This window comes from Chrysemys picta, chromosome 13 (genome assembly GCF_011386835.1).
Source record: "Chrysemys picta bellii isolate R12L10 chromosome 13, ASM1138683v2, whole genome shotgun sequence".
NCBI lineage: Eukaryota > Metazoa > Chordata > Testudines > Emydidae > Chrysemys > Chrysemys picta.
This window is the reverse complement of record NC_088803.1, coordinates 12,666,693-12,676,504: the sequence shown is the minus strand read 5'-3', so window position 1 is coordinate 12,676,504 and position 9,812 is coordinate 12,666,693. Positions and strand designations below refer to the sequence as shown.

Sequence of the window (9,812 nt, the reverse complement as noted above, 5' to 3'; positions counted from 1 at the left end):
ACTCACTGCCATAAGGTATCGCTGAGACAAAGAGCTCAGCAGGTCAGACATTGGCATGGATTATGAGAGCCTCCATAGTTATGTTAGATAAGGGAATGAAATAAACACGCCATGGTGCAGGTCTCCACCCAGCCTCTAGATCACTGGGAAACTCCCTGACATGAAGGTCTGTGCTGAATTGTCCACAGGAGAGGGGATGCTCCCTGCCTCTCTCTCTACAGCAGCTGGGACTGGTCCCACCAGGAGTCACTGCTCTGAGCAGGGATGTTCCCAGGAGCCAGAGGAAAGAAGCACATTTAGACCCATAAATCTCTGCAAACTCACAGGGCTGGGTTCAGACACTCCAGGGCCATGCATGGGGCTCTGCCCCTTTGACCCTGGCCCACATGGAATGACAGCAGTGATCCCCCCAGTCCTCACATGCCCACCAGACAGTATCTGCTTGGGTGAGGGGGTGGGATCAATTCTGCTCTTCCCCGCCTCCTGCACACAGAGCCCCATGCTGGGGGTGGGATTGGTGGGGTTCTTGAGAGCAGTGGGGTGGGAGATGAACACACATGGAAAAGCCTGGGGCAATTCCACTCTGTCAGAGCCATTGTCTCAGGCTCTCTGCAGACTCAGGCAAATGGTCGTGCACTGGCTGCAATTAGAGCAGCTCCCCAGGACCAACTCCAGCTGTTCTGGGTGGTTCAGCATTTGGTACTGTGCCCAGTGAGACCCCAGGCATGAGATTCTGGTGATTCCTACATTCCTGTGGGAAACAGGCAAATTCTGTTTTGAAAATAAAAGCAACAAATATTTCACCCAGATCTATGAAAATTATTTAAGGGCTTGAACCAAACTGAATAGTGGAGTGGGCCCTAAATAAATGATTCCTTATGAAGTATTCATCCATTCTCAGTGCTTATCCCTCAGGTTACAAGCTGTGAAATTGGGGCAAGAAAAGTAATTTAGTGGCATAGCCAGGTTTAGATCGCAAAAGCACCAGGTGCTTTTACCTTGTTTCTCCAGCCCCTGCTGCATGGCTATACTTATATCACAGTAGGCTGGAGTGTTCCAGGCAGGCCAATGCAGCTCGGCATCCCAGGTTTGCATACCTTAGTCACCTTTGCAAATCCCAGACTTAGTATTTCTGAAAAGAAAGAAAAGCCTGGGAATTTAACAAGTTAAACACAGGGCCAGCTTTATACGGGAGTTTATGTGCTTAAACATGGTACCTATGTGGAGATGGTATCTATGTGGAGATGGTATCTATGTGGAATTCACAAAAGCACCTGAGCAAGTTAGGGGCTTAACTCCCATTGAATTTAGGAGCTTTTGTAAATCCCACTAGTCTCCTCTTTCCATCTTTAGTTGCCTAAATATCTGTGTAACTCTGCCTCATGGATAAAACAGAAGCTGGTCTGGTATCAGGGAACTCTGGGGCAGATCCTAGGGCCTGTGCTATGTAGGGGTCAGAATAGAGGGGCGTAGAGGTCCCTTTTACCTTAATCATCTATGAATTGATGCACTCTTGCCTCTGGGCCGCTGCTTCTGAGCTGTGCAGGGCTCCAGGGAGTAAATCTAGCAAGCCCTTAGGAAATAGAAATGGATAAATTTTCTTCTAGAGCACGAGTCTCCTAATGTCAGTGACAATCATACTCAGCTACACACAGCTCATTTGCAGAGAGCAACAATTTAAAGTCTAGTTCTGTCAGGTCAGTCTCAGAGTGTGCAGGTGAAAGGATTCTTTGAAATCTGTCCCTCTGACATGTAGATAATACAGTGGTAGGGACACTGAGATAGATAGATAGATAGATAGATAGATAGATAGATAGATAGATAGATAGATAGATAGCACAATCTTGGAGCTGGAGGATCAAACACAAAGCAAGTTGGAGTAAAATCTGCAATGAACAACACAGTAAGTTACTGTTTCAATTAAATATATTAGGGAATTACCGTTCTGACAAATTAAAAAAATTACAGCTGGAACTCTTTAAAGTTTTTATTATCAATTTAATCAAATATCTAGAGCCAGCCAGAAAAAAAAATAAAGTTGAAAAAAAAATAAAGGAGTGGGTTCCGTTTTTCAACAAAATATACCCCCCCCCTCACCTTCTGCCCCCCCCCCCCCCCCCCCCCCAGGATACTTTCCCTGAGAATAGCTATTTGGTTGATAAACCAATTTTCACATGATAAAACATTCAGATGGACAATTTCTGACTCTCTTAAATGGAAACCATGCTTTAAACAGGGGTGGGAAACACTAATATTTTGAAGTAATACTGTAATTGCAAACCTAGTTATCCTACCGCTGTTGTGTTTATTTCTATTTCAAAGGAATAGATGCAGGAAAGTAAGAATTGAGTAACGAGCACAGCTGATAGCCCACAGAATGTGTTTTCTGTGCATCATCACCTCTAAACTCAGAGTCAGATTTATTTGCATAGACAGCAAGTTACAATATTTTTAAATAGGAAAATGGGGTCTCACCGAACATTTTCCAGGGATAGAATCTACTACATACAAGCTGCCACAGATGATGCTGTGAGTGTCTAGGTCATATTTCCCTGTGAAGTGGGAGCATGCGTGTGTTGACAATTTAATATTTTAGCTTCGTGTCCTAGTTGTGAGCCTGCTATTTGTCACAAGAACAGAGGACATGAGACCAGAAGATACCTCTTGGGTCTTCAGGTCCGGTCCACAGGTTTCACTGGTAACCCCATTGTATCCCCATCATAAATTTATCAAGCTCCATCTTAAAGCTAGTTAGGTTGTTCCCCCCTACTGCTCTTATGGGGGAGGCTGCTCCAGAACTTCACTTCTCTGATGGCTCCAAATCTTCTTCTGATTTCAAGCCTGAATTTACTCATGACCAGTTTATCTCCATTTTGTGTTGTGCCAACATGGTCCTGTAGCATCTTCTTCTTCCCTGGTGTTTATCCACTTTAAGTCTCTCTGCAGTCCATTGTATTAAATGCAAAATGTATGCATTATTGTGGGCCGGGATTGTATGTAACTTCTTGAGGGGAGAGATTGGATGTGAGCACAGAAAAATGCCTTGGTGGGTTTTGAAGGACTTACTCCTACCAGAGCCCTTGGATGGAGTAGCAGGATGATGTCTGGTAAGTATATTATCATGTGTGTAGGTTATTTTATTTTCAATACAGTTTCTCTGTAATGCCTTTACCTTAAGAATAAATGTGCTTGCTTCGAAGGGGCTCTGTGGTCTATACCTGTGGGCATTTACACTGTTTATAGTCTCTGTAGAAAAAACAATGTGTGGCTGTAAACTTGTTTAGACACTCTGGCTTGCTGGGAATAACACAGTGTAAGCAGGAGGCTGTGCAGCTCAGAAAACCCCTGATCAGGAGAGAGTGGGGATGTGAGTCTCTGCCTGAGAGAGGTGAGAACCGAGCAGCCTATAGCTACAGTGGGTGCCCTTTTTGGAACATTACGGGGAAATAAAGGAAGAGAAGAGGGTTAAGTCATGTCCATGGGACCCCAGAGGAAGGAGATAAGGGTGTGGCTGGTTTGGAGCTAGCAGGCAAACAGTTATGGGTATGATGCCTGTAGCCTGAGTTAATATGGACACCAAAGAAGCTTATGCATGGTAAAGAGTGCTGAGAAATCCATGATATGAGGAAAAGGGTGGGAAAAGCCCAAATGTGTATGAAGCAATCACTGAAGGCATCAACAGGGGAATTGACCTATATAGTTGACATGAAGCTGTATTTGGGTATGGTCACCAGAATTGCTCATTGACTGACTGAATGTATGAAGTTCAAATGGACAAGTAGGAACAGCAGATGGTCTGTCTAGGAGTGGGGAGCCAGAAAATCCCTGGGGTACCTTCTGCATACCCTTGCCCTGTTCTTTCTGGAAAGGGGAAAAATGTGATGAATTGGGAGTTCTATCTGAATACTCCTGATTTGTGGAGTGATCAGCACTCAATGATCATCTAAATCCAAGTAAAACACCTTGAGACAAAGAATAATAGAATCACAGAATATCAGGCTTGGAAGGGATCTCAGGAGGTCATCTAGTCCAACCCCCTGCTGAAAGCAGGACCAATCCCCAACTAAATCATCCAAGCTAGGGCTTTATCAAGCCTGACCTTAAAAACCTCTAAGGAAGGAGATTCCATCACCTCCCTAGGTCACCCATTCCAGTGCTTCACCACCCTCCTAGTGACAAAGTTTTTCCTAATATCCAACCTAAACCTCCCCCACTGCAACTTGAGACCATTAATCCTTGTTCTGTCATCTGCTCCCACTGAGAACAGTCTAGATTCATCCTCTTTGGAACCCCCTTTCAGGTAGTTGAAAACAGCTCTCAAATCCCCCTTCGTTCTTCTCTTCTGCAGACTAAACAATTCCAGTTCCCTCAGCCTCTCCTCATAACCCATGTGCTCCAGCCCCCTAATCATTTTTGTTGTCCTCCGCTGGACTCTTTCCAAGTTTTCTACATCGTTCTTGTAGTATGGAGCCCAAAACTGGATGAGATGAGGCCTCATGAATGCCGAATAGAGGGGAACGATCACGTCCCACGATCTGATGGCAATGCTCCTACTTATACCACCCAAAATGCCGTTAGCCTTCTTGGCAACAAGGGCACACTTTTGACTCATATCCAGCTTCTCATCCACTGTTACCCCTAGATTCTTTTCTGCAGAACTACTACCTAGCCGCTCAGCTCCTAGTCTGTAGCACTGCATGGGATTCTTCCGTTGTAAGTGCAGGACTCTGCACTTGTCCTTGTTGAACCTCATCAGATTTCTTTTGGCCCAATCCTCTAATTTGTCTAGGTCCCTCTGTATCCTACTCCTATCCTCCAGCATATCTACCACTCCTCCCAGTTTAGTGTCATCTGCAAACTTGCTGAGGGTGCAATCCACACCATGTTCCAGATCATTAATGAAGATATTGAACAAAACCAGTCCCAGGACAGACCCATGGGGCACTCCACTTGATACCGGCTGCCAACTAGACATGGGGACATTAATCACTACCTGTTGAGCCCAACGATCTAGCCAGCTTTCTATCCACTTTATAGTCCATTCATCGAGCCCATACTTCTTTAACTTGCTGGCCAGAATACTGTGGGAAACCATATCAAAAGCTTTGCTAAAGTCAAGGAATAACACGTCCAGTGTTTTACCCTCATCTACAGATCCAGTTAGCTCATCATAGAAGGCAATTAGGTTAGTCAGGCATGGTGAATCCATGCTGACTGTTCCTGATCACTTTCCTCTCCTCTAAGTGCTTCAGAATTGATTCCTTGAGGACCTGCTCCATGATTTTTCCAGGGACTGAGGTGAGGCTGACTGGCCTGTAGTTCCCCGGATCCTCCTTCTTCCCTTTTTAAAAAATGGGCACTACATTAGCCTTTTTTCCGTCATCTGGGACCTCCCCCGATCCCCATGCATTTTCAAAAATAATGGCCAATGGCTATGCAATCACATCTGCCAAATCCTTTAGCACCCTCGGTTGCAGCACATCTGGCCCCGTGGACTTGTGCTCGTCCAGTTTTTCGAAATAGTCCGGAACCACTTTTTTCTCCACAGAGGGCTGGTCACCTCCTCCCCATGCTGTGCTGCCCAGTGCAGCAGTCTGGGAGCTGACCTTGTTTGTGAAGACAGAGGCAAAAAAAGCATTGAGTACATTAGCTTTTTCCACATCCTCTGTCACTAGGTTGCCTCCCCCGTTCAGTAAGGGGTCCACACTTTTCCTTGACCTGCTAACATACCTGAAGAAACCCTTCTTGTTACTCTTAACATCCCTTGCTAGCTGCAACTCCAAGTGTGATTTGGCCTTCCTGATTTCACTCTTGCATGTCTGAGCAATATTTTTATACTCCTCCCTAGTCATTGGTAAGTGGGTTTGCCCTAGCTGGGAGAAGGCATGTCCTCCTCCTGTCTTAAGTCAGGGGGCTTTGAGAGCACTGGAAAATTACCAAAAAGCAGAACAAAAGCAGCAGCTGACCCCAGCAGGAGTCTCTATATAGACTGACAGGGGACAATTCAGGTAGAGAGCCATCTTGCACCGTAGTAAGATTAGGGAGGGTCGGGCAGGGGCAGGGTAAGCAGTGGATGGTGGATCCTGCCTGCCTCGCAGAACACAGAGGAACCCTAAGGGAAGGGTGAGTTGATGAGAGACAGTGTGTTTAGAACATTTATGGCATTGTGTGATTTGTACTCCCCTGAGCTTGATATGCTTAAATACAAAAAGTATAAAGTTCAGAGATTTAAAAAAGTTTGTGTGTGTGTGTGTGTGTGTGTGTGTGTGTGTGTGTGTGTGTGTGTGTGATTGCTTCAAAAATTACTGCATGCCACTGAGGGAGTGAAAACAGAAGCTTTACACCTTTGGGATGGAGTTGTGGGAGAGAGGCGAGTTTGAGTACTGGGGAGTCTGGAGGTTAGGGATAGGATACAGAGGGACTTAGACAAATTAGAGGGTTGGGCCAAAAGAAATCTGATGAGGTTCAACAAGAACAAGTGCAGAGTCCTGCATTTAGGATGGACGAATCCCATGTACTGCTACAGACTAGGAGCCAAACAGCTAGGTAGCAGTTCTGCAGAAAAGGACCTAGGGGTTACAGTGGACAAGAAGCTGTATATGAATCAAGAGTGTGCCCATGTTGCCAAGAAGGCTAACAGTATTTTGAGCTGTATATGTAGGGGCATTGCCAGGAGATCGTGGGATGTGATCATTCCTCTCTATTCGGCATTGGTGAGGCCTCATCTGGAGTACTGTGTCCAGTTTTGGGCCCCACACTATAAAAAGGATGTAGAAAAATTGGAAAGAGTCCAGCAGAGGGCAACAAAAATGATTAGGGGGCTGGAGCACATGAGTTATGAGGAGAGGCTGAGGGAACTGGGATTGTTTAGTCTGCAGAAGAGAAGAATGAGGGGTGATTTGATAGCTGCTTTCAACTACCTGAAAGGGGGTTCCAAAGAGGATGGATCTAGACTGTGCTCAATGGTAGCAGATGACAGAACAAGGAGTAATGGTCTAAAGTTGCAGTGTGGAAGGTTTAGGCTGGATATTAGGAAAAAACTTTTTCATTGGGATGCTGGTGAAGCACTGGAATGGATTAAATAGGTAGGTGGTGGAATCTCCTTTGTTAGAGGTTTTTAAGGTCAGGCTTGACAAAGCCCTGGCTGGGATGATTTCGTTGGGGATTGGTCCTGCTTTGAGCAGGGGGTTGGACTAGATGACCTCCTGAGCTCCCTTACAACCATGATATTCTGTGACTCTATGACTCCCTTCAGGCTCCAGAAGCTTAAGACAACCCATGGGATACTGAACACAGAGGCTTGTATTGCCCTCACAGCTATTCCAGTGCATGTCCAGGAAGAGATCCTTGCTCTGATCTCTGACACCCCTGATATATTCATGAAGAGTGATCATTTCCCCTCTCAGCCCACACTTTGTGTAACTCATTTAGTTTCCTCTCATGAAATGGCTGTCCGTTGTCACAATAGGACAAACACCATTCTGAGGATGGATGGGTTTGGGTTGTAATTAGTTCCATATTTACACTGCAATTTGTGAAGCCACTTCTTGAACCAGATTGTCTAGGGGTGAAAATGGATGACACTCCATTGACTGTAAGGGATCTATGGCAATTTATACTGGTGTGATCTTCTTCTTCTCATGTGCTTGTCACAAACAAGATGTTTTTTCTCCAGAACCGTGCACAAGCGATGGCTCCTTCCATCACTACAGTAAGGTTCTCCTAGCCTCTGTTTGTCAGAGGGTGGAGATGGACAGCAGGAGAGAGATCACTTGATCATTACCTGTTAGGTTCACTCCCTCTGGGGTACCTGATATTGGCCACTGTCGGTAGACAGGATACTGGGCTGGATGGAGCTTTGGTCTGACCCAATACGGCCATTGTTATGTTCTTATGTTCCTCTGTACAGGTCTCCCCAAGGAGTCAGCAAACGAGCAGGTACTCCATGTATTCGTTTCATTAGAGCTACTCTAATGATTGGTGTGATAATATGCCTGACGACTAGAGTGGTTGTCAGAGGTGAGGAAGCTGGAGTGCTTTAGCCTCACCATTGTCCTTGTCCTTCTTTCCACAGGCAGCACACGATGAATTGAGTAGGAAAATGTACAATCACACCACCGTGGCTGAGTTCCTTCTCTTGGGATTTTCTAAGGTTCGGGAACTGCAGATTTTGCACTTTGTGGTGTTTCTTGGGATTTACCTGATGGCCCTGACAGGGAATATCCTTGTAATGACAGTAGTATCCCTTGACCGCCATCTTCACACCCCCTTGTACTTCTTCCTGATGAATTTGTCCATCTTAGACATCGGATCCATCTCCGTCACTGTCCCCAAGTCCATGGCCAATTCCCTATTGAACAACAGATCTATTTCTTATGCTGGATGTGTCAGCCAAGTCTTTCTCTTCTTCTTCTTCACTTCAGCAGACTTTGCCCTACTCACTGTGATGGCATATGACCGATATATGGCAATCTGCAAACCGCTGCACTATGAGACTGTAATGAACAGGGGAGCTTGTGTCCAAATGGCAGCCAGTGCCTGGATCAGTGGTCTTCTCAATTCTGCTTTGCACACTGGGAACACATTTGCAATATCATTCTGTAGAGGTAACATTGTGGATCAGTTCTTCTGTGAAATCCCCCAACTCCTCAAGCTCGCCTGCTCTGACTCATATCTCAGTGAAGTTGGGATTATTGCCTTTAATGCACTTTTAGGATTAAGCCTTTTTGTTTTAATAGTAGTGTCTTATGCTCAGATTTTCACCACAGTGCTGAGAATCCCTTCTGAGCAGGGCCGGCATAAAGCATTCTCCACATGCTTTCCTCACCTCATTGTGGTCTCCTTGTTACTTTGCACTGGGACCTTTGCCTACCTGAAACCCGCCTCCAGTTCTCCATCAGGTCTGGATCTTCTGGTGGGTGTTCTCTATGCTGTGGTGCCTTCCATGATGAACCCAATCATCTACAGCATGAGGAATAATGAGATCAAATCTGCTCTGAAGAAACTGACTGAGGGGAGGTTATTCACGAAAAATAAAATGTCCATCTGGTTCTCATGACCATGGTTAAATTCTGTTTCCTAATTAATCTAATCAATGGGTGAAAATGTTGCGTCCATGAGAACATGGTGCGTAATCTGTTTATGCAAAATGCTACTTTTACAGTGGTAAAAAATCCCAGCAAAACAAACAAACAAACAAACAAACAAAAAAACAGACTAACACCACTGAAGTTAATCAGTTTCTTTTGGGTGGAAAGGCTTTCTGGAGGAATAAGATTTTGACATGTGTGCTAAAGACAAAGCACTTTAAACAACACACTATCAACCTGTGGAACTCTTTGCCAGAGGATGTTGTGAAGGCCAAGACTATAACAGGGTTCAAAAAAGAACTAGATAAATTCATGGAGGATAGGTCCATCAATGGCTATTAGCCAGGATGGGCAGGAGTGGTGTCCCTAGCCTCTGTTTGCCAGAATCACTTGATGATTACTTGTTGGATCACTTGATGATTACTTGTTCTGTTCATTGCTTCTGGGGCACCTGCCATTGGCCACTGTAGGAAGACAGGAAACTGGGCTAGATGGACCTTTGGTCTGACCCAGTATGGCCGTTCTTATGTTTTTATATTTAGGATTCCACAAATGTAAATAAAATCAAAATCTATCTGTGTGGTTTTTTTAGAGTTTTATACTGCAATCCATCGTTACCCTACCTAAGCACTTTCCACACAAAATCAATAGAATGAGGAAGTCCCTAGTGGACTTTATGGACCATCTGGTTCTTCTTCTTTTGGGGGTTAAAAAGCTCTTTTT

At 45.0% G+C, this 9,812-nt stretch overlaps 1 protein-coding gene across 1 annotated transcript; it reads left to right on the top strand.

Annotated features, from left to right (window-relative positions):
* The first annotated feature begins 8,101 nt into the window (after positions 1–8,101).
* LOC103307171 (olfactory receptor 14A16-like) lies at positions 8,102–9,058 on the top strand. The gene has a single exon (XM_008177560.2). The coding sequence runs from the start codon at positions 8,102–8,104 to the stop codon at positions 9,056–9,058; it is 957 nt and encodes a 318-aa protein (XP_008175782.2).
* The last annotated feature ends 754 nt before the right edge of the window (positions 9,059–9,812 follow it).

Excerpts from the sequence above, each read along its gene's own strand:
- LOC103307171 (XM_008177560.2), top strand. The coding sequence starts at position 8,102 with ATGTACAATCACACCACCGTGGCTGAGTTCCTTCTCTTGGGATTTTCT.